The sequence below is a fragment of the Thalassophryne amazonica genome, chromosome 2 (genome assembly GCF_902500255.1).
Source record: "Thalassophryne amazonica chromosome 2, fThaAma1.1, whole genome shotgun sequence".
Taxonomy (NCBI): domain Eukaryota; kingdom Metazoa; phylum Chordata; class Actinopteri; order Batrachoidiformes; family Batrachoididae; genus Thalassophryne; species Thalassophryne amazonica.
In genome coordinates this window covers 138817021-138841508 of record NC_047104.1, presented here as the reverse complement: position 1 = coordinate 138841508, position 24488 = coordinate 138817021, and the positions used below count along the sequence as shown (strand labels likewise).

Sequence of the window (24488 nt, the reverse complement as noted above, 5' to 3'; positions counted from 1 at the left end):
TAACCACGCCCCACTCCTCAACAGGAGAGACATCCACCGGTGTCCATTTACGCATTAACAGACCATCCAACAAAAAGTAACCAGTGGACACACTCATCAGTTACCGCATCAAACAAATGTGCTAAAGTGTCATCAGCTTTCTGATCAGCACCCGATCTACTCCTCGACAGTGACAGTACCTCTACATCACAACTCCTGTCACTGCGCCTTCATTCACAAAGGGAACACACTCGCTCTCAACTTCAGCATCACCCAAAAAACTATCACTCAAATCAATCTTGCCTTTTCCCTCCTCCTGCTCATGCTTAGCCGCTGCGCGCGTAACGTGTGGAAATGTACGAGCAAGCTTGTCTGGACATGAACGTAAAACTGGGACAGGTATAACCTCCTGTGTAATCAACACTCTACCTCCTGCCACATCATTCCCCATAATCGGAGAAACGCCACTGATTGGAAAACCAGGATGCACGCCACCACAGCCTCTCCAGATCTCAGCTCTGAGTGAATCATTATTTTATGCAAAGGAACGTCAGTGTCTCGCATACCAAACCCACGAACAGGAATATCAAAACCAACCGCAGTATCACCATTTAAAGGCAAAATCCCCTCCAAAATAAGACTGTGAGGCAGCCGTATCGCATAATATTTTCACTGGAATGCTCTCACCACCCGCAACGGAGGCAAAGCCATCCATAATGAAAGGCTTAAAATCTGCAAAGTCACACTGCTTCTCCGATGCAAAATGACTAACTTGATCCACAGTTTTCACCAAAGCCACAGATTTAAGGTTCTTTTTCTTTAAAACCAGACAGCCTGCAACGATATGCCCTCTCTTTACAGTAAACGCACAGCACATCATTAGATTTTCCATTTGTGTCCAATTTACTCTCAATAACACACGGCACCTGCCTCGTAACAGCCTCTACTGTTGAAGAAATTTTCTCTACCTCCTTTTCATGGCCATTAAATGTGTCAGATTTAACAAAACCACGAGAGCGCTCAGAATGTTCCGTGCGTCAAGATATATTCATCGAGCACTGCAGCTCTTACAAAATTACTTTTCTTTTGTTCGTTTACATAAGTAGCAACTCTATCGGGCAGGCCATTTCTAAAATCTTCCATTAAAATCAGCTGTTTTAATTGCTCAAAACCCTCAACTTTTTGAGAAGCACACCACTGGTGAAAGAGCACCTCCTTATCTCACAAATTCCACATACGTTTGATTATATTTTCTTCTAAGCTTATGAAATTTCTGACGATAAGCCTCTGGCACTAATTCATACGCCTAAAGGATGGCACTTTTCACTTTAGCATAATCAAGGCTGTCAGCAGCAGACACTGATGCATAAGCCTCCTGCGCTTTACCAACCAGACTACACTGTAACAATAATGTCCACGTCTCTCTAGGCCACTTAAGTGCTTCAGCAATTCTCTCAAAAATGACAAAAATACTTATCAACATCCTGCTCATTAAACAGTGGCACCAAAGGAATATTTTTACTCACATCAAAACCTAAGGTCTGAGATTGCTGCTGTTGTCTCACCAACTCCGACTCCACTTCGTGCAAGCGAACTTGAGCCTCCTGTTCGACTCTTATTTGTTCCAATTCAACCTTCTTCCGTTCCAAACTCAAACGCTGCAACTCCACATCCAGTTCCTTCACGCGAGCCGCTTCCTCAATATCAGAAACTAACCGTGAAGTTCCTGGAACCAAAGAAGCAGGAAAAATCCCTCATGCAACCAACCCAGCTAACAATTCAGATTTGATAACCACCTTCCCAATCTTTTTTGAAACCGGAACTTCAAAATGATCAGCAATTACCAACAAATTGTCCCCCCCCCCCCCCCCCCCCCCCACACACACACACACACACGTTCATTGCCTCAAAGCAAGAAGGTTTTGGGTTCAAATCCTCCCAAGCACATTTCCCTTCTGTGTTTGCATATTCTCTCCGTGCCTGCGTGGATTTTCCCCAGTTACTCCAGTTTCCTTATACCCCAAAAAACAAAACAAAACATGCTAATTGGGCCGGTACTCGTTACACCCCATCACACTCGATCACGCTTCCACAACTTCCGCTACAAAAAATGAGAGAATCGAGCCCAAAACCTGCACAACTTATTAGGAATCCAGTAGGTATAGCAAAGGGCTCGGTGTGTTCTTTAGGGACATGGTGGATGTGTTTGAACTTCAGACATGTTCAAAATATGTGCAGAGAGGACGAGGGCAAATCAGGAAGCAGTAGGTATTAATTAAGGAGCTATTAAGGAGTGCATTGACTTATTAACAACTTAATTGGTGCATCACTGAAGCACCATAAATGTGGCACAGACAGACCCACGGCAGCCGTCCCTGATCTGCTCTGTGAGGGGAATATGCTAGTTCAATAATGGTCCGTGGTACTGTGTGGAGTGTGCATATTCTCCTCGTGTTTGCGCGGGTTTCCTCCCATATCTAAAGACATGCAGCTTAGGTGAACTGGAAACTTTATAATTGTCCAGGTCTCCCTTGTAAAAGAGATCTTGATCTCACTGGGGCTAACCTGGTTAAATACGAGGTCTGTCCAAAAAGTATCGTACCTTTTAATTTTTTTCAAAAACTATATGGATTTGAATCATGTGTGATTGCATGAGCCAAGCTTGAACCTTCGTGCGCATGCGTGAGTTTTTCCACGCCTTTCAGTTGCGTCATTCGCCTGTGGGCAGGCTTTGAGTGAGCACTGGTCCACCCCTCCCGTCGGAGTTCTTTTGTCTGAGAACTTGCTGAGAGACTGCCGCTTTGCTCCATGAAATTTTTTTCAGAAACTGTTAGACAGGCAGTTGGAAACCATTCGATAGATTCAGTTGGATATCGGTGAAGATTCTGTCGGCGTCACGCGGATTATGGACTGTTAAAACCTTTTTAAAGATGGCCCACAGCGGTGGCGGGCCCGCGGCGCGCCGAGCGGCCATCAACAGGCTGGATCAACCAGATCATTTCTAAACTGAACGCTGTGTTGATCCGGGACATCATGTGACTACCACAGAAATGGCAAGAGAGCTGGACATAACACTTTTGCGGCACATTCCACTGTTACAGGAGATTTTGTAATGAAAGACGTGCGGAGGATTTTGCGCGTCGGCACGAAGCAGCTCAGGACGCGCAGCAAAAAAACACCTCTGTCTTGGAAGTCTCACAGGACATGTTGGGGCATGTCCAGCTGTTACACAATTTCTCAGATACTCACTCGACTGAAAGCCATCGAAAGCCGTCTGAATCTTCTGAATGGTTTCCAACACGGAGGTGTTTTTTTTTTTTTTGCTGCGCGTCCTGAGCTGCTTCGTGCCGACGTGCGAAATCTTCCGCACGTCTTTCATTACAAAATCTCCTGTAACAGTGGAATGTGCCGCAAAAGTGCTATGTCCAGCTCTCTTGCCATTTCTGTGGTAGTCACATGATGTCCCGGATCAACACAGCGTTCAGTTTAGAAATGGTCTGGTCGTTCCAGCCTGTCGATGGCTGCTCGGCACGCCATGCGCCCTCCGCCGCTGTGGGCCGTCTTTAAAAAGGTTTTAACAGTCCGTAATCTGCGTGACGCCGACAGAATCTTCACCGATATCCAACTGAGTTTATGGAATGGTTTCCAACTGCCTGTCTCTAACAGTTTCTGAAAAAAATTTCATGGAGCAAAGCGGCAGTCTCTCAGCAAGTTCTCAGACAAAAGAAATCTGACGGGAGGGGTGGACCAGTGCTCACTCAAAGCCTGCCCACAGGCGAATGACACAACCGACAGGCGTGGAAAAACTCACGCATGCGCACGAAGGTTCAAGCTTGGCTCATGCAATCACACATGATTCAAATCCATATAGTTTTTGAAAAAAATAAAAAGCTACAATACTTTTTGGACAGACCTCGTAAAGGTAAAAATAAAAATACCCCCCCCATGCATGTTCCTTCCTGTTGTACATGTCTTTCATAAATCTAATTTTCATCTCACCGCCCTTTGAATCATTTGTGTACAATTTTCCCTCCTTCCCAGGTTTGGTGTCTACGTCCCTCTCTGTTGCTTCCACCAGGAGGGAGCGAAGAGCCAAATGGTAGCAGCAGCAGACTGTGATTACCCGGCCGAGCACCAGCAGAACGAACTATCAGAGACGCCGTTCTTTCGACCACGTGACTTTTTATTATTGTTACGAGAAAACATAAGAGAGCAGTTTGCCAGCCCTCCACACATGCCTACTCACACCTGCCCGCCCCACACACACACTCACACACCGGAGAGGATTCGCACCGAGGTGGAGGAGCTTAAGACCGATTTCAACCGGCGAATCAAAGAAGTGCTGTTCAACTCGCTGTTTAGCGCGTACTACGTAGCCTTCTTGCCTCTCTGCTTTGTCAAGGTTGGTGTTGCTGATGTGGGTGTCTTTGTTTCTCCCCAGGATTTAAATCGTTTTTCATTGTGTTATCTGCAGTTTGTTTATGCTTATGGGTTTATGTTCCTCACCCCTTTGGCAGAGCACCCAGTACTATGACATGCGATGGTCTTGTGAACACCTGATTATGGTCTGGATCAATGCATTTGTGATGCTGATGAGCCAGCTGCTGCCCCCTAGCTACTGCGATCTGCTTCATCGCTCTGCAGCTCACTTGGGCCGTTGGCAGAAACTGGAGCACGGCTCATACAGCAACACACCTCAACATGTGTGAGTGCCCTTCCCTCATCTGTATTTATACAGTGTTTGAACATGCCAATGACTGTTATTAAAAATGTGTGTGCATGTTTTCTGTTATGTAGGTGGTCAGAAAGTACCATCTGGCCTCAGGGGGTGTTGGTACGACACAGTCGATGTCTATATAAGGCAGTGGGACCCTATAACGTTGCCCTGCCCTCAGATGTGTCCCACGCAAGGTTTTATGTGAGTATTTGCACTTCTTGAATGGATTGTAGAAATTTCATTTTTTACATCAAGGTTAAAGTAAAGATTTACTAAGTGGGTTTTGAGTGTTTTGTTCTGCAGGTCACTTTTTCAGCTGTGTGAGCTAGTTCAAAATGATGTAGCCCCAGACATTTATTCATGCAATATCTTTTCCAGAAAATACTCCACACAAATGGTAATATAGTATTTAGACACAAACTTGCTGTCATAGCAGAAATCCTTTCCAACTTTGCATTAAAATAAATTTGGTAATGGTTTACAATATTTGATTTCTATTTGATTCTAGATTCTTAAAATGTATATGTTGGATTTTGAGCTGTTTGCCATCATATTTCTTTTGTTTGTGCGCAGTGAGTGAGAGAAAGGACCATGAAAAATAAGATTTTTTTTTTTTTTTTTTTTTTTTGAATTATTGCAGGGACTGAAAATAGTCACCACTGTTGTTCTCTTTAGAAAACTCACTTTTTTGTCTTCTCCACACGGCCCTCTGAGTCAAACTCTTCTTCTTTGTCTTTCGGCTGTTCCCGTTAGGGGTCGCCACAGCAGATCAATCTTTTCCATCTCACCCTGTCCTCTGTATCTTCCTCTGTCACACCAACCACCTGCATGTCATCTCTCAGCACATCCATGAACCTCCTCTTTGGTCTCCCTCTTCTCCTCCTGCTTGGTGGCTCCATCCTCAGCATCCTTCTCCCTATATACCCTGGGTCCCTCCTCTGCACATGTCCAAACCATCTCAATCTCGCCTCTCTGACTTTGTCTCCAAATTGTCCCACCTGAGCTGTCCCTCTGATATGTTCATTCCTAATCTTGTCCATTCTTGTCACTCCCAAAGAGAATCTCAACATCTTCAGCTCTGCCACCTCCAGCTCTGCCTCCTGTCTTTTTGTTAGTGCCACTGTCTCTAAACCATACAACATAGCTGGTCTCACTCCTGTTTTGTAAACTTTCCCCTTCACTCTTGCTGATATTCTTCGGTCACAAATCACTCCTGCCACCTTTCTCCACCCACTCCACCCTGCCTGCACTCTCTTCTTCACCTCTCTACCACACTCTCCATTACTTTGAACAGTTGACCCCAAATATTTAAACTCATCTACTTTCACCACTTCTACTCCTTGTAACTGCACTATTCCACTGGGCTCCCTCTCATTCACACACATGTACTCAGTCTTGCTTCTACTGACTTTCATTCCCCTTCTCTCCAAAGCACATCTCCATTTCTCCAGACTAGACTCAACTTGCTCTCTACTCTCACTACAGATCACAATGTCATCTGCAAACATAGTCCATGGGGACTCCTGTCTGATCTCATCTGTCAACCTGTCCATCACCACTGCAAACAAGAAAGGACTCACAGCTGATCCTTGGTGTAAGCCCACCTCCACCTTGAATGAGTCTGTCATTCGACTGCGCATCTCACCGCTGTCACACTATTCTTGTACATGTCCTGCACTACCCTAACATACTTCTCTGCCACTCACAGACTTCCTCATACAATGCCACAACTCTTCTCTTGGCACCCTATCATAAGCTTTTTCTAAGTCCACAAACACACAATGTAACTCTTTCTGTCCTTCTCTGTACTTTTCCAACAGTATTCTCAGAGCAAACATTGCGTCTGTAGTGCTCTTTCTCAGCATGAAACCATATTGCTGCTCACAGATCTTCACCTGTTTTCTAAGCCTAGCTTCTACTGCTCATTCCCATAACTTCATGCTGTGGCTGATCAGCTTTATGCCTCTGTAGTTACTGCAGCTCTGCACATCACCCTTGTTCTTGAAAATAGGAACCAGCACACTTCGTCTCCACTCCTCAGGCATCTTCTCACTTTCCAAGATTTTATTAAACAATCTGGTTAGAAACTCTACTGCCATCTCTCCTAGACATTTCCATGCCTCCATTGGAATGTCATCTGGACCAACTGCCTTTCCACTCTTCATCCTCTTCATAGCAGCCCTCACTTCTTTCTTGCTAATCTCTTTTACTTCCTGATTTACTCTCACCACATCATCCAGCCTTTTCTCTCGCTCATTTTCTTTATTCATCAACTCTTCGAAATATTCCCTCCACCTTCTCAGCACACACTCTTCACTTGTCAGCACATTACCATGTGCATCTTTTACCACCCTATCCTGCTGCACATCTTTTCCAGCTCTGTCCCTTTGTCTGGCCAATCGGTACAAGTCCTTTTCTCCTTCCTTACTATTCAACTTCTTGTACAGCTCGCAATATGCCTTTTCCTTTGCTTTTGCCACTTCTCTTCTCGCCTTACGCCGCATCTCCTTGTACTCCTGTCTACTTTCTTCATCTCTCCGACTATCCCAAAACTTTTTCGCCAACCTCTTTCTCGTTATGCTTTCCTGGACCTCTTCATTCCACCACCAAGTCTCCTTGTCTTCCTTCCACTGTCCAGATGTCATACCCAGTACTGCCCTAGCTGTCTCCCTCACCACATCTGCAGTACTTTTCCAGTTGTCCAAAATTGCTTCCCCTCCAACTAGTGCTTCTCTCACCTGCTCGCTAAATTTAACACAACAGTCTTCCTCCTTCAGCTTCCACCATCTGATCCTTTGTTGAGCTCTCACTCTCTTCTTCTTCTTTACCTCTAAAGTCATCCTACAAACAACCATCCTATGCTGTCTAGTGACACTCTCTCCTGCTACCACCTTACAGTCTGCTTGCATCTCCTATAAAGAATGTAGTCCACCTATGTGCACCTTCCTCCACTCTTATGTTACCCTGTGCTCCTCCCTTTTCTTAAAGTAGGTATTCACCACAGCCATTTCCATCCTTTTTGCAAAATCAACTACCATCTGTCCTTCCCCATTCCTATCCTTGATACCATATCTACCCATTACTTCCTCGTCACCTCTGTTCCCTTCACCAACATGCCCATTGAAGTCGGCTCCTATCACCACTCTTTCATGCTTGGGCACACTCTCCACCACCTCATCTAACACTCTCCAGAAATCTTCTTTCTCCTTCATCTGACAACCTACCTGTGGGGCATATGCACTGATGATATTCATCATCACCCCTTCAATTTCCAACTTCACACTCATCACCCTGTCAGACACTCGCTTAACCTCCAACACTTTTAACATACTCTTCCTTTAAAATGACCCCAACATCATTTCTCTTCCTGTCCTCACCATGGTACAACTTGTAGCCACCGCCGATGCTCCTGCTCTTACTTCCCTTCCACTTGGTCTCTTGCACACACGATATGTCTACCTTTCTCCTCTCCATCATATCAGCCAGCTCTCTCCCTTTACTAGTCATACTACCAACATTCAAAGTCCCCACTCTCATTTCCACCCTTCTAGTTTTCTTCTTCTCCCGCTGTTCGTGGCAACGTTTTCCTCCTCTTCTTCGTCGTCTTCGCCCAGCAGTAGCCCAATTTCCACCGGCACCCTGTTGGGCAATAGCACCGGTGGCGGACGTTGTTAACCCGGGCCGCGACCGATCCAGTATGGGAATTCGATTCTGAGTCTGCATATTTGGGTTGGCTTGTTTTACGCCGGATGCCCTTCCTGACGCAACCCTCATTTATCTGGGCTTGGGACCGGCACTCAGAATGTACTGGCTGCACATTCATGGAAAAAGGACAAAACTATGGTGAGTTCTCAATGACCTTATTGTACCTACTTATAAATTAAGTTTCCACATGAGGTGCTGTCAGGCATGCGAGAGTGGGGGGAGAAAACGCACGCATAATCTGAATTGAATGTGCACGTATGCACATGTAGAAAAAGAATTCATTTACTATTTAACTTGTGTTGTCTTCCATGCTAACAGGGTTTTACTTAATTAGTGCTACAGGGTGACATCATAACAGTAATCAGAGAGCTGATTACTTGTCTGACGTGACGTGCACTTTTGGTGACAGTCCACCTGGCAGAAGCCCAGAATGAACCATAAGTCACAGGAGCGCTTTCACCTTTTAAAATGGGGCTCACAGCCCCAATCATTGTACACCCGTTGGCTGTGATATTGAAATGCTCTTTTTTTTTTTTTTTTCCCCCTGATTTCACATCCGGTCTCACGTCATTCGGATCATGTGCGCCTGTCAGGCGCCGGTCGTGGGGCACTCTGTGAGGTGTTTTTACATGGCCTTTGTGGTATTTGTGCTTGTTGACTAGCTGCGGAAATCAGGCGCAGCTTCATACTTCACGGCAACCATTGCAATCATGGAGTGATCATGGTGTGTGAGGATACTGAGCGGACCTCGTAAGGTTTTGGCGGGAGCTGAGTGCCTGTTTCGCATCATGCTGCATTCGAAGTGATTTCATAACTGCACAAGGGCCGCTGGACAGACCCTGTCGCTGTATAAAGGGGGTTTATTTGAATTGCCTGTTCAGTCACGCAGTTGTTAAAGAGTTCACTTTACATAAATAAATTTTCACACACTGCGCAATGCCCCACTGGTCTGTGAGCACTTCAGTATAAAATGTTATGCCCTCCCCACTCCAAATTGGGGGCTGTATTCAATCCATGTTTGAAGATCTGCAGCTTTGTGTTTTCTATTCAGCTATGCACAGAAGTATAATTGCTTAAACTGATTACATTTGAGTCACTACAAAGTTATTTTCATATGCAGTGATGAAAGTTTTACAGAAATTACTGGAAATCTGGGGTTTTACTCACTTGGGGAACATTTCTGGGTTATTTTTGACAATACGTATACATCAGAATCCATTCATTCAGTTCTATTCAGTTCCATGCCCAAACACTTTTTGGCGGTAATGTTTTGTGTTGGTTTGCACGCCACCAAAGAAGGGTTATTTTGTTTTAGTTTTTGGAAGTTCATCAGTTCATATTTTTGGGGACTGCGTGGTGGTTCTCCTAATGGTTTACTTTGCGTTCTTCCTCCCCACTACAAAGTCATGTCATCAGCAAATAAAATACAACTCACAAACATAAAGATTAAACATATGTCATTAATATATAAAAAGAAACAACAAAGGCCAAGGACTGAGCTCTGGGGCACGCCACAAGTGCACCTCAAAAATTCAGAATTTATCCCACCAATGTGAACACATTGATACCTATTGTACAAATAACTAGCTATCCAATCATGAGCTAATCCTCTGATGCCATACATCCATAATTTTCCAATAATACGTTATGAGCTATAGTATCACATGCTTTCTGTAAGTCAAACAAAACCCCTACGGTATATTGCTTGTTTTCAATTACATTTATATATTTTGTTTTAAATCCATATTGCTACTCATTTAGTATATGATATTTAGATATAAAATCATTTAACTATTTTGTGAATACATTTTCCATAATTTTTGTAAATTAAGGTAACAGCCTGCAGTTGGCCTGTAGTTTAAAAAATGTTTATCACCAGATTTGAACAGTGGTATTACTTTAGGTATTTTCATTTTGGAAGTAAATCTCTGTCATTAATGACAAATTACACATAGGTATATTAAAGGTTTACTGACAAAATCAATTATTTTTTTATCAAAAACATATCACAGTTATAGTAATCAGTTGATTCCCCCCCTTTAGTTTATGAGCTATGTTAATTATTTCATATTCATCAGTTTCTCTGATAAATATTGAATCTGAAATGTTATTACTTGTTGTACTGTTATCCCAAGAACCCATATTAGAAGGCACAATTGAGTTTGCTAATTTTTTTCCCCACATTAGCAAAATAATTATTAAAATGATCTACTGTAGCTTTCTTTTCCTTAACAATTGTATCAGTATTTGTATAAAAATATGTTGGATAATCTTTGTCAGCTTTTTATTTTTGATGATTTCATTTAAGGGCTTCCAAGTACCTTTGTTTATTTTTCCAGTAAATCACTGTAATACTGCCTTTGTAAGATCGCATAATATTAGTTAATTTGTTTTTTGTGTCATATTTACTCTCAGCTTCAATTGTTCTGAGTTTTAAAAGTTGCTTGTAGAAATTTTTTTCTTTTTACATGCATTCAGCAGTCCCTTTGAGCTATGGTTTGTGTTTCGCTTGTTTCCAACACTTAACAATGGACAATGTTTATCGTATAACTTGGAAATAATCAGTCAATCAACAGCTTTATTAATCCCACAAGGGGCAATTTCATTTGAGCAGTCCGTTTAAAAAAAAACAAAACACACACACACACACACAATAACATAATATTTAACAACAATGAAACTAATAAAAACAGACTTAAGGAGTTAAAATGAATAGCAAGAATAAATAAATAAAAACATGAGAGCTACGGAGCATTTAAAAGTTGAATGGCCGAAGGGATAAACGACTTTAAAAACCGGTTGGTTCTACACACCGGAGAAGCATAACGGCATCCTGAATGAAGCAGAGAAAACTCTCCTAAAAGAACATGACCTGACAAGGACAAAATGCTTTCAGCCTTCCGGAGGATCTGTTGATTACAAAACAGTGTAAGTCTCTTTGTTTCACTCTGATAATCTTTTTTCTCAGGATGTTTGTCTTTCACTGAGATGCTGTGGTGAAACCAGCAGATAAATGAAAAACACAAAAGTCTCTCAATAAAAACTGATAAAAATGACAAAGGATGGCAGGCCTGACAGAAAAGGAATTCAGTTTACAGAGACGATAAAGTCTCTGCTGTCCTCGCTTCACAGTGGTGTCCGTGTTCACATCAAACTTCAGCGTGTCATCAAAAATAGTCCCCAAATACTTATATGAGGTGGCAAGTTCCACCTTTTCATTGTGTATGATCCACTCCTTGGCCACATCCCTTTTACGTCTGAAGTCAATGATCATTTCTTTAGTTTTGGACACATTTAAATCCAAAAGGTTATCACACCAACAAATTAAATCTGATAAAGCAGCTCTGTGGTCTGATTCTGAACGGTGGAGAAGAGACAACAGTACAGTGTCAAAAGAAAATTTAACCAAATGGCTGTCGTCTTGAGAACTCTTGCAGCTGTCTGTATACATAAAAGGAGGGGTGAAAGAACACACCCTTGTGGTGACCCTGTGGACAACATGACAGAGTCCGAGAAACAGCCATTTACAAAGACCCTCTGCTCTCGCTTGCATAAAAATTTAAAAATCCATAAAACAAGCTGGTGAGGCAGGTGGAAATCATCACGCAGCCTTTGTACTAAAAGATAATGGAGATAAATGATTCATATGATTGGTCAATGTCTTCAGTATAGATGTTACACCAATTTTGATGCATTAAATCCGTTCTAAGATTAGCCTTAGTTTCCTAATTTATTTTCCTTTTGAAATTTGGAGTTTCAGTATGATCAACTAAGGAATTGTAAGCAACAAAAACCGGCAAGTGATCACTAATGTCACTAATAAGTAATCCACTTGTTAAATTCCCAACAATAGCATTTGTTAATATATTGTCAATGAGTGTCGTTGTGTTTGTAGTAATATTAGTTGGATGTGTTATCAATGGATACAGTCCCATACAAAACACAGAATCTAAGAATTCCACTATCTGTATTTGGTTATGAGGATTTACAAAATCTATGTTAGTCTCCACAAACAAAACAAAGCTTATTGCTTTTGAGTCATACATTTCAGTCAGTTTCTCCACAAAAATGTTTATTTGATCTCTATAAATACAACTTATAATTGTGTTTTTTGATTTTTCACATAATTTCCACAGTAACACATTCCATAATGTTATCCAAGGAAAATGACATATTTGGAACAATTTCACAGTGATGATTGGATCTGACAGACAGCCACACTCAATCACGTGTGATTACATCAGCCAAGCTTGAACCCTCGTGGGCATGCGAGAGTTTTTTCACGCCTGTCGGTGACGTCATTCGCCTGTGAGCACGCCTTGTGGAAGGAGTGGTCCAGCCCCCTCGTCGGAATTCCTTTGTCTGAGAAGTTGCTGAGAGACTGCTGTGCTTCATCAAAATTTTTTCAAAAACTGTGAGGCACATCCGAGTGGACACCATTCAAGAAATTCAGCTGGTTTTCTGTGAAAATTTTAACGGCTGATGAGAGATTTTGGATTGTTTCTAGCACTGTAAGGACTTCCCACAGATAAACTGCTGATTCCGACCTCTTCTGAAAGTTCTCTGTTCTCTCACGTCGTCCTGGGTCTACAGAGGCTTAAATTTGGAGGTTTTCAGCTTGAAACAGGATGACGACGTCGCCTCGGAGCGCTGCGCGACATCCCGCTCCATGGGAAGTCCTTACAGTGATAGAAATCTCTCATCAGCTGTTAAAATTTACACCGAAAACCAGCTGAATCTCTCGAATGATGTCCACTCGGATGTGCCTCACAGTTATGGAAAAAATTTTGATCAAGCACAGCGCCAGTCTCTCAGCAACTACTCAATGAAAATCCGACGAGGGGGCTGGACCACTCCTCCAACAAGGTGTGCTCACAGGCGAATGACGTCACCGACAGGCATGAAAAAACTCACGCATGCGCACGAGGGTTCAAGCTTGGCTGATGTAATCACACGTGATTCAAATCCATATAGTTAAAAAATAAAACTTACATGGGGTGTGCAGCCAGTACATTCTGAGTGCCGGTCCCAAGCCCGGATAAATGAGGAGGGTTGCGTCAGGAAGGGCATCCGGCATAAAACAAGCCAACCGAACTATGCAGACTCAGAATCGAATTCCCATACCGGATCGGTCGCGGCCCAGGTTAACAACGTCCGCCACCGGTGCTATTGCCCAACAGGGTACCGGTGGAAATTGGGCTACTGCTGGGTGAAGACGACGAAGAGGAGGAGGAAAACGTTGCCACGAACAGCGGGAGAAGAAGAAAACTAGAAGGGGGGGACTTTGAATGTTGGTAGCATGACTGGTAAAGGGAGAGAGCTGGCTGATATGATGGAGAGGAGAAAGGTAGACATATTGTGTGTGCAAGAGACCAAGTGGAAGGGAAGTAAGAGCAGGAGCATCGGCGGTGGGTACAAGTTGTTGTACCATGGTGAGGACAGGAAGAGAAATGGTGTTGGGGTCATTTTAAAGGAAGAGTATGGTAAAAGTGTGTTGGAGGTTAAGCGAGTGTCTGACAGGGTGATGAGTGTGAAGTTGGAAATTGAAGGGGTGATGATGAATATAATCAGTGCATATGCCCACAGGTGGTTGTGAGATGAAGGAGAAAGAAGATTTCTGGAGTGTGTTAGATGAGGGTGGTGGAGAGTGTGCCCAAGCATGAAAGAGTGGTGATAGGAGCAGACTTCAATGGGCATGTTGGTGAAGGGAACAGAGGTGATGAGGAAGTAATGGGTAGATATGGTATCAAGGATAGGAATGGGGAAGGACAGATGGTAGTTGATTTTGCAAAAAGGATGGAAATGGCTGTGGTGAATACCTACTTTAAGAAAAGGGAGGAGCACAGGGTAACATATAAGAGTGGAGGAAGGTGCACACAGGTGGACTACATTCTTTATAGGAGATGCAAGCTAAAAGAAATCACAGACTGTAAGGTGGTTGCAGGAGAGAGTGTCACTAGACAGCACAGGATGGTTGTTTGGAGGATGACTTTAGAGGTAAAGAAGAGTGAGAGCTCAACAAAGGATCAGATGGTGGAAGCTGAAGGAGGAAGACTGTGTGAAATTTAGCGAGCAGGTGAGAGAAGCACTGGTTGGAGGGGAAGCAATTTTGGTCAACTGGAAAAGTACTGCAGATGTGGTGAGGGCGACAGCTAGGACAGTACTGGGTATGACATCTGTACAGTGGAAGGAAGACAAGGAGACTTGGTGGTGGAATGAAGAGGAAGAGGAAGGAGAAAAGGACTTGTACCGATTGGCCAGACAAAGGGACAGAGCTGGAAAGGATGTGCAGCAGGTTAGGGTGGTAAAAGATGCACATGGTAATGTGCTGACAAGTGAGGAGTGTGTGCTGAGAAGGTGGAGGGAATATTTTGCAGAGTTGATGAATAAAGAAAATGAGTGAGAGAAAAGGCTGGATGATGTGGTGAGAGTAAATCAGGAAGTAAAAGAGATTAGCAAGGAAGAAGTGAGGGCTGCTATGAAGAGGATGAAGAGTGGAAAGGCAGTCGGTCAAGATAACATTCCAGTGGAGGCATGGAAATGTCTAGGAGAGATGGCAGTAGAGTTTCTAACCAGATTGTTTAATAAAATCTTGGAAAGTGAGAGCATGCCTGAGAAGTGGAGATGAAGTGTGCTGGTTCCTATTTTCAAGAACAAGGGTGATGTGCAGAGCTGCAGTAACTACAGAGGCATAAAGCTGATCAGCCACAACATGAAGTTATGGGAAAGAGTAGTAGAAGCTAGGCTTAGAAAACCGAAGAAGATCTGTGAGCAGCAGTATGGTTTCATGCCAAGAAAGAGCACTACAGATGCAATGTTTGCTCTGAGAATACTGCTGGAAAAGTACAGAGAAGGACAGAAAGAGTTACATTATGTGTTTGTGGACTTAGAAAAAGCTTATGATAGGGTGCCAAGAGAAGAGTTGTGGTATTGTACAATCCCTGGCAATAATTATGGAATTACCAGCCTCGGAGGATGTTCATTCAGTTGTTTAATTCTGTAGAAAAAAAAGCAGATCACAGACATGACACAAAACTAAAGTCATTTCAAATGGTAACTTTCTGGCTTTAAGAAACACTATAAGAAATCAGGAAAAATAATTGTGGCAGTCAGTAACAGTTACTTTTTTAGACCAAGCAGAGGGAAAAAAATATGTAATCACTCAATTCTGAGGAATAAATTATGGAATCACCCTGTAAATTTTCATCCCCAAAACTAACACCTGCATCAAATCAGATCTGCTCATTAGTCTGCATCTAAAAAGGAGTGATCACACCTTGGAGAGCTGTTGCACCAAGTGGACTGACATGAATCATGGCTCCAACACAAGAGATGTCAGTTGAAACAAAGGAGAGGATTATCAAACTCTTAAAAGAGGGTAAATCATCACGCAATGTTGCAAAAGATGTTGGTTGTTCACAGTCAGCTGTGTCTAAACTCTGGACCAAATACAAACATGGGAAGGTTGTTAAAGGCAAACATACTGGTAGACCAAAGAAGACATCAAAGCATCAAGACAGAAAACTTAAAGCAATATGTTTCAAAAATCGAAAATGCACAACAAAACAAATGAACGAATGGGAGGAACCTGGAGTCAACGTCTGTGACCGACCTGTAAGAAACCGCCTAAAGGAAATGGGATTTACATACAGATAAGCTAAACGAAAGCCATCATTAACACCTAAACAGAAAAAAACAAGGTTACAAAGGGCTAAGGAAAAGCAATCATGGACTGTGGATGACTGGATGAAAGTCATCTTCAGTGATGAATCTCGAATCTGCATTGGGCAAGGTGATGATGCTGGAACTTTTGTTTGGTGCCGTTCCATTGAGATTTATAAAGATGACTGCCTGAAGAGAACATGTAAATTTCCACAGTCATTAATGATATGGGGCTGCATGTCAGGTAAAGGCACTGGGGAGATGGTTGTCATTACATCATCAATAAATGCACAAGTTTACATTGATATTTTGGACACTTTTCTTATCCCATCAATTGAAAGGATGTTTGGGGATGATATCATTTTTCAAGATGATAATGCATCTTGCCATAGAGCAAAAACTCTGAAAACATTCCTTGCAAAAAGACACATAGGGGCAATGTCATGGCTTGCAAATAGTCCGAATCTTAATCCAATTGAAAATCTTTTGGAAGTTGAAGAAAATGGTCCATGACAAGGCTCCACCATGCAAAGCTGATCTGGCAACAGCAATCAGAGAAAGTTGGAGCCAGATTGATGAAGAGTACTGTTTGTCACTCATTAAGTCCATGCCTCAGAGACTGCAAGCTGTTATAAAAGCCAGAGGTGGTGCAACAAAATACTAGTGATGTGTTGGAGCATTCTTTTGTTTTTCATGATTCCATAATTTTTTCCTCAGAATTGAGTGATTCCATATTTTTTTCCCTCTGCTTGGTCTAAAAAAGTAACCGTTACTGACTGCCACAATTTTTTTTCCCTGATTTCTTATAGTGTTTCTTAAAGCTAGAAAGTTGCCATTTGAAATGACTTTAGTTTTGTGTCATGTCTGTGATCTGCTTTTTCTCTACAAAATTAAACTGAATGAACATCCTCCGAGGCCGGTGATTCCATAATTTTTGCCAGGGGTTGTATGAGGAAGTCTGGAGTTGCTGAGAAGTATGTTAGGGTAGTGCAGGACATGTACAAGAATAGTGTGACAGCGGTGAGATGCGCAGTCGGAATGACACTCATTCAAGGTGGAGGTGGGATTACACCAAGGATCAGCTCTGAGTCCTTTCTTGTTTGCAGTGGTGATGGACAGGTTGACGGATGAGATCACACAGGAATCCCCATGGACTATGATGTTTGCAGATGACATTGTGATCTGTAGTGAGAGTAGAGAGCAAGTTGAGTCTAGTCTGGAGAAGTGGAGATATGCTTTGGAGAGAAGGGGAATGAAAGTCAGTAGAAGCAAGACTGAGTACGTGTGTGTGAATGAGAGGGAGCCCAGTGGAATAGTGCGGTTACAAGGAGTAGAAGTGGTGAAAGTAGAGTTTAAATATTTGGGGTCAACTGTTCAAAGTAATGGAGAGTGTGGTAGAGAGGTGAAGAAGAGAGTGCAGGCAGGGTGGAGTGGGTGGAGAAAGGTGGCAGGAGTGATTTGTGACCGAAGAATATCAGCAAGGGTGAAGGGGAAAGTTTACAAAACAGTAGTGAGACCAGCTATGTTGTATGGTTTAGAGACAGTGGCACTAACAAAAACAGGAGGCAGAGCTGGAGGTGGCAGAGCTGAAGATGTTGAGATTCTCTTTGGGAGTGACAGGAATGGACAAGATTAGGAATGAACATATCAGAGGGACAGCTCAGGTGGGACGGTTTGGAGACAGAGAGGCGAGATTGAGATGGTTTGGACATGTGCAGAGGAGGGACCCAGGGTATACAGGGAGAAGGATGCTGAGGATGGAGCCACCAGGCAGGAGGAGAAGAGGGAGACCAAAGAGGAGGTTCATGGATGTGCTGAGAGAGGACATGCAGGTGGTTGGTGTGACAGAGGAAGATACAGAGGACAGGGTGAGATGGAAACGATTGATCTGCTGTGGCGACCACTAACGGGAACAGCCGAAAGACAAAGAAGGTTTCTTTTCTAATAGACCTCGTATATGTGTATTTTTTTTTTTCTGCTTTTGCAGGGCTCTTGCTTGTCTTGCTATCTCAGCATTTTTCTTTGTCAAATGCTCATTAACATAAATATCCATCCCTCGTACCTTTTTTGTTTGTTGGAGCAAGTCATTCTTGAACTTTCTGTTCACAAATCAGATAATAATGACAGGTTTAGACTTAATGTCTTTTTTTTTTTTTTTTTTTTTTTTTTTTGGTCATGAATGGCAGTCTGCAATGTCACTATTGTTAACACGTATGTCCTTTGAAGAAAAAAAATTGAATGACTTGTTTCTTCAGGGAGTGGATTTCTCCCGGTGAGTCCTCTTCAACACTGGCACCATTTCCAACGGCTACAGCTTTCGCGTGCACGTATGCACGCAGTGTTTTATATTTAATCCAGTTAATTGTAATCTTAATTGAAATGATTCATGCTTTAGAGAAGGACTTTCTTTAATAGAGGTGAAGTTTTAGCTGTAGTTTGCTAGAGGCTATAGACTAATTTTAAGCCCAAACTGATGATTTATTGAGTGAAAATGCTTCTCCGTTCCACTTAAGAATGAAGTTGTGACTTGATGATGCAATAGACAAATGTTGCACCATGCACAGCTCCTCCTGTTACAGCGACACAAGCCTATGAATTCTTCAGTTGTCATAGGTGTCTTGGTGGCATCCTTCACTAGTCTCCTTATACACTCAGTTTTTGAGAACTGTTGCCCCCAGAGAGATTTGCTGTACAGCACCATACTGTTTGTATTTAATGATTGATGTAAGTGGAGTCCAAGGCTTATTCTGTCACTAGGAAATATTCATGTATCAATCCCTTTACTTGTCTAAAGAAAATTAGCTACAAAACTAGTATAGTTTGTTCGGTTATTTATGGCCTCTGAAAACAGAGTGACTGATCAACATGTGATTCCAAATTGACTATAATTTTTTTCTTAAAGTCCTTGAAGTATAGTTAAATGTCTACACTACAGACATGTTTTGTACAAGTCATTGCTGAAACTCTATATTGGTACTGGTTCCTAGTCTGAAAATTCATTCTTTGTGGTTGTGACTGAAATCATCCTTAACATACAGTGAGGAGTACTTCAATAGGCCCCCCACAAATCAAGTAACAGTCTCCATTCTCCAAGTATGCCACTAGTACTTTGAATTTAACTTTATTTTGCTGAATCTTCCAAGACATATATGATTTTTTAAATTATATATATATATATATATTTATTTTTTTAATTTGATTGAATATTTTCCTTTCTGATCATCACCTTTTGCCTCTTTGTGTTTTAGTTCCTGTTCCACAAGCCTTTGCGGATCCTGAACCTGCTCATCTGGATCGAGTCCAGCGTGGTTCTCTACCAGTTATACTCTCTGCTGCGCTCTGAGCGCTGGAATCACACTCTGTCTTTGGGCCTTATTCTCTTCTGCAACTACTATGTTCTTTTTAAGCTGCTCCGAGACCGCATCGTGCTGGGAAAAGCCTACTCCTACCCTCTGTCCTCCAACAGCTTGGGGCTGAAGTCTCAGTGAAGAAGGCTTCCTGATCTGGTACAGTGGATAGAGACTCAGTTTGCTCCAAGTCCTCATGAGGTGAAAGGACAGACTGTGAACTCTTTGTCATGTTTTGATACGGTTCTATTTTTAATGCGATGTTTATATATATATATATATATATATACACCTATTTAAAAGAATATTTTTATTTTGTATACAATTTTGAGTTACGCTGGGCATTACCACGCTGATATTAGCATGTTGTGTTATGTTGTTGCTAGGCGACAGGAGAGCAAGGGAATGCCAGAAGGCGACTTTCACCAAAGATATTTCAAGTGCAGGTGGCCAATCACATACTAGACATGCCCACTGTCACTCAGATGAACCTTCTTCTTATAATCAAACAAGCAATTCACTGCAGAGTTGGAGCAGAGTCTTTGTTGGGCTTTTTGGCTTTTGAATCTGGAGAAACGGACGCAGCAGTTAGCAGGATGGTTTGAACGTCATTGTCAACTCCGTGTGTTTTGACAAGTAGATTTAAACCAAGGCCCAGTTTTCCAGCCAGTTGTTTTGAGGAAACGCACCTTAGGTACTCTGTACAAAATGCTGTATTCTTTTTTGTTTGTTTGTTTTCTTTCTCTCTCTGTTGGATGTTTTTTTTATGTCAGTATCTACTTAATTCACAGCGCTGTCTATCTTGTGGGCACGTAACATTACCAGGCTTTACAGAGCGGAACCAGGGTATCAATCTGTGAGAAAGTGTTGGCTGTAAACTCAAACATCCAAAGAGAAAAGTCACTTTGATCTTCCACACTCGCCTGACCTTGTTTTGGATGTTGCTGTAAGTCGGATGATCATTGAAGTTCTCTGTTCTCTGACCACGTGGACAAAGGTGCTGTGATGTGGCCTCTTAGTATCATCTGGTTATTGTACATCTTATTTGCATCTTGGTGCCTGAATATTAAAACCATAATGGAATTGATCCGGTCTGTATTTGCCTGGACACAGATAAGTCGATAAATGCAGCTAATAAGTCATAGAACCTGAATGTTCCCTCAGTTGTTCTCTAAATGTGCCCTCTGTCACAGATTTGGCAGACAGTATAACATGTCCAGGGGTGAGGACTGTTTAACATCGTTACCAGTTGTCACAGTTTAACCCAAGTGGCTGTTCTTTTAGGTTTAATCACAGTCAGTGAATGTGTGTGCACGTCTTAAATTCAAGTGTCTTACTCTCATTGGTGCCGCCTTTCTTTCACCTACTCTGTGCAGACCGTGTGTCTGTGGCCAAAGTTATTTTTGTAATGGGACTCTTTATCATTTAATTCAGCTGACAGAATGGTGGTGCCCAGTGCCACGTAGTTTACCAGTCCTGAGGTGGTATCTACATTGCTGTTTGCTCCTAACAGTACAAAATGTAGATATGCTTGAACAGACAGTTGGCCTTATTCGGTAACTGGTCGTACTAACATATTCTTTAGGAAATATGTATGACTCGTTTAAGAGAATCTCCTGCCTTTACTTTTGTAGCTACAAACAAAATCCTCAAGTGTTCCAGACCTGCGGTAAAGGTTGTGCGTCTAGTCTCATTAGTCTTGGACCTTGCTTAGACACGTACACACATCATTTAGGAGAGGATAACTCAACTGTTCTAGACTAATATGACCCGAATGAACAACTTGGGATATGTGTAAAAATGTCTGTCCAGGAGAACGGCCTGAAAATGACAGGATTTTTCATCCTGAGTGTTACTTCATATATAGCTCTATTTTCTAAACTGCAGCAGCTATAGCTTTTCCAAGGTATTCAAAATGTTCAGAATGACGGATGCGTGTCTGGGAGGATCATTTTAAGAGGTAAACCACTAGAAAACATTAAGTCAAACAACCTGAATTTTGTTGTGTTTACGTGTTTGAAATAGAAACAGTAATGTGGTGTTGTAAGTTGGATTACTGGCTGTTGGGAAGTTTTCCTGTTACTCCCTTAAAACATTTAAGATGTCTAGATACTTGGTTTTGGTTTGTTTTTCACTTTAAATCAGTATTCCATTGATAACAGCATGACTGAATAAAATTATATTTGGCAAATGTTCATTACCTTTCAATGTTTATTTCAATAAGTTGACCCACTTATTTTAGCCATTTTCTCTTAAAATAAAATACAAATTTTACACTCTTCTATGACCCTCCCAACATTTACTGGTCATGCTGATTATTTTGAATACATTGGAAAATCTATACCTGCTGCAGTTTCGAAAATACAGCTGTAGTACTACAGCTTTGTAGTAGCACTCGGGATGAAAAAGGGCGTGGTCATTTTCGAGCTGTTCGTCACGGAGAGATTTATATAGAGATTTTGGAACATATCCCAAGTTGTTCATAGGGGTCATATTAGTCAAGAACAGTTGAGTTTCCCCTCCTAAATGATGTGCATACGTGTCTCGGTTAGGTCCTCTACTACATCTATACCTAGGTTTTCTGGGGTTGTTTCATTACTTTGAAGTAGTTTTAGTTTGAAAGTCCGGCATAAATTGCTTGTCAAAATTGCGCTGAGGGCCAATCCAAGGTTTACCCTGCCTTTTGCTTATGGTCCACTGGAAAATCTCCCCCGAACTAAGCAGGTTCAGGAAATAAATGAATTACATTGACATCTTGTTTAAATTAACAATTGGAACATAGACTAATTCTATAATTTTGCATGTAGCCAAGCCACATCATTAGTTGAAGACGTATCCATGACTTTCTCCCATGGTAGATGGCAATGGCCGCGTTCGCGTTAACCCATCAGATTTTTATAAAGGTAGCTGAAATTGTGCAAATGTTCTTGAATGAGGCCCAGTAATACAAAGTTGGAAATCTGCAGTAAATCTGGTCTTTTTTTTGTTTTTAACAGCCTGATTTCAGGACTAAGGATTAGCACAACAAAACCCTGTCCATTGTTGAGTCTGGCGATGAGGTGAAGGAAACCGTGTTGAGTATTTCATGGACGTGCAACACAGTTCAAATGAGAGGTATTGTAATTACTTTAAACTTCCATGCCTGTGCCTGTTACGCTGCAGTGTTTGTCAACCCAGGTCTAAGTCCATTGGTGCTGCTTACCGATGGTTTGTTGATCTGTGTGCATTTGGTCATTGTCCAGTTGAATGTAGCAAAAATTTTCATTGGTCTGGTGCTCTTATATTAAAATGTCACATTTGAGACATTAAGGACTCCGTTAATTCCATTTTCTGTCGGTCTGCATTGAAATAAGTCTTGTAATGACTCACATTCTCTCTGCCTACTTTTTTTGTGGTTTGGTGGAAACCATAAGATAGCTCTGAGAATGGAGAGTGACTGTGTCCCATGTTACGGAATTTGTCAAATTGCGTTGCAGCATTTGTCTTCATTCATCATATGTCAGGTTGCAGTCATGGACTCCTGGGAAAAACCTGTTGAATGTTTTGGAAAAGGAACAGGTCCTTATATTTCGGCTTTCTTTTGTTTTGTTTTGTGTTTTGTTTTTTACAGTTTTTTTTTTTTTTTTTTAACTATCCCCACAGCATTTCTGAAAATGCTTTTGGCATCTGAAATAATAAACATGGTGTCCAGACGCTGTCTGTATGCGTGTCATTTTACCTGGAGACAGAACGGTTTAAGGAGGATGTGATGCCTGAATTGATGGGGGTGGTGGTAGCAAAGAAAAAATGGTGCCTGCAATGAAACTTGAGCAGGTGAATTCATGTTGGAACCCCACAACATACTTTCCATTCTGGCAAGATTCAGGACTGGGAACATGTGTTGGTGCTGCATGTTGCTGTGTCCACCAAAGGGCCTTGAGTCCTCTGTGGCAATCACCCAGGCGGACAACCAATCAATTGCACCCCCCCCCACTTCCAGAAATTACCCATCTGTCTGCTGCAGTTGAGTAAAATGTGTGTCATTTTGCTGGGGACCTGAGCACTGAGACCCCTGTGTGTTGGATTATGTCCAGAGAAACTCACCATGTGGCTAAAATGTAGCTGGTATTCTCTCTGCAAGTGCTGTTCCTCATCTGAGTGCCAAAGTAACTTCATTTGACGCAGTCATTCCAGTGGTACCCGAGGATCCTCCTGTTGCCTTATTTTACTGGTTTGCATCCGAATCTCACAATCATACAGCGAGATGCACAGGACCTTAAAGATTTAAGCTGCGATCGCCTCTGTATGACAGCATGACTGTAGTGCAGCAGATAAGAGAATATTTAGTGCAGAATCCTGCAAATGGTGATACAAGCATCAGATTTAGCACAAATATTCCTTAGACATGAACTCTCTTGAAATAACCGATTAGCCACCTGAATTTTCAATAGGTAGCCCGGTAGGGGTCAATTGAATTACACAGGGGTCAAAATTAAAAGATGCTCTCATCATATTGAGCACTATCAATATTTGCTTGAACATAATTCCAAAAAGGTATAGTTTGGACTCTGTCAGTGTTGCCAGTTACTTTGAAAAAGTAATCCAATTACTGATTACTCCTTGAAAAAGTAACTTAGTTACTTTACTGATTACTCAATTGGAAAAGTAACTAAGTTAGATTACTAGTTACTTTTTTCAATCAATCAGTCAACATTTATTTATAAAGCGCTTTACAGCACCGACTGGTGTCCAAAGTGCTTAACATTAAAAACACAAATTGACAAAAATAAAACACACAAAATAAAATTTTAAACAACACATAAAAAACAGAACATAAAAATAACAGAACATGTCACCTCCCCACTAAGATGTTATCTGGGAGTAATGGAGAAACCAGTCCATTCATGGCATAAAACTGAGAGTCCATGAAGGCAGCAGCAAAGTCCCCCGCTGTCGAGGAGGTGACCAAACAGCGGCGAGAGACGGGAACAAGTGGCTTACTAGCAGATGGGATAAAATCTGCCAGAAACTCAGAAAACTCCTGAATAAAATCCTTTTTAAATTTTGGTGGACGGTAAACAACAGCACAGAGCACAGGA

The 24488-nt window shown here is 42.0% G+C and overlaps 1 protein-coding gene across 1 annotated transcript in view; it reads left to right on the top strand.

The window, feature by feature from the left end:
• tmem39a (transmembrane protein 39A) overlaps window positions 1-23104 on the top strand; it is a 51117-nt gene extending 28013 nt beyond the window's left edge. The window contains exons 6-9 of the mRNA XM_034194467.1: window positions 4021-4381; window positions 4497-4684; window positions 4777-4897; window positions 19312-23104. Coding sequence (XP_034050358.1) covers window positions 4021-4381; window positions 4497-4684; window positions 4777-4897; window positions 19312-19551 — 910 coding nt within the window. The 3' untranslated portion in view covers window positions 19552-23104. The remainder of the gene's footprint in view (window positions 1-4020; window positions 4382-4496; window positions 4685-4776; window positions 4898-19311) is intronic.
• The last annotated feature ends 1384 nt before the right edge of the window (window positions 23105-24488 follow it).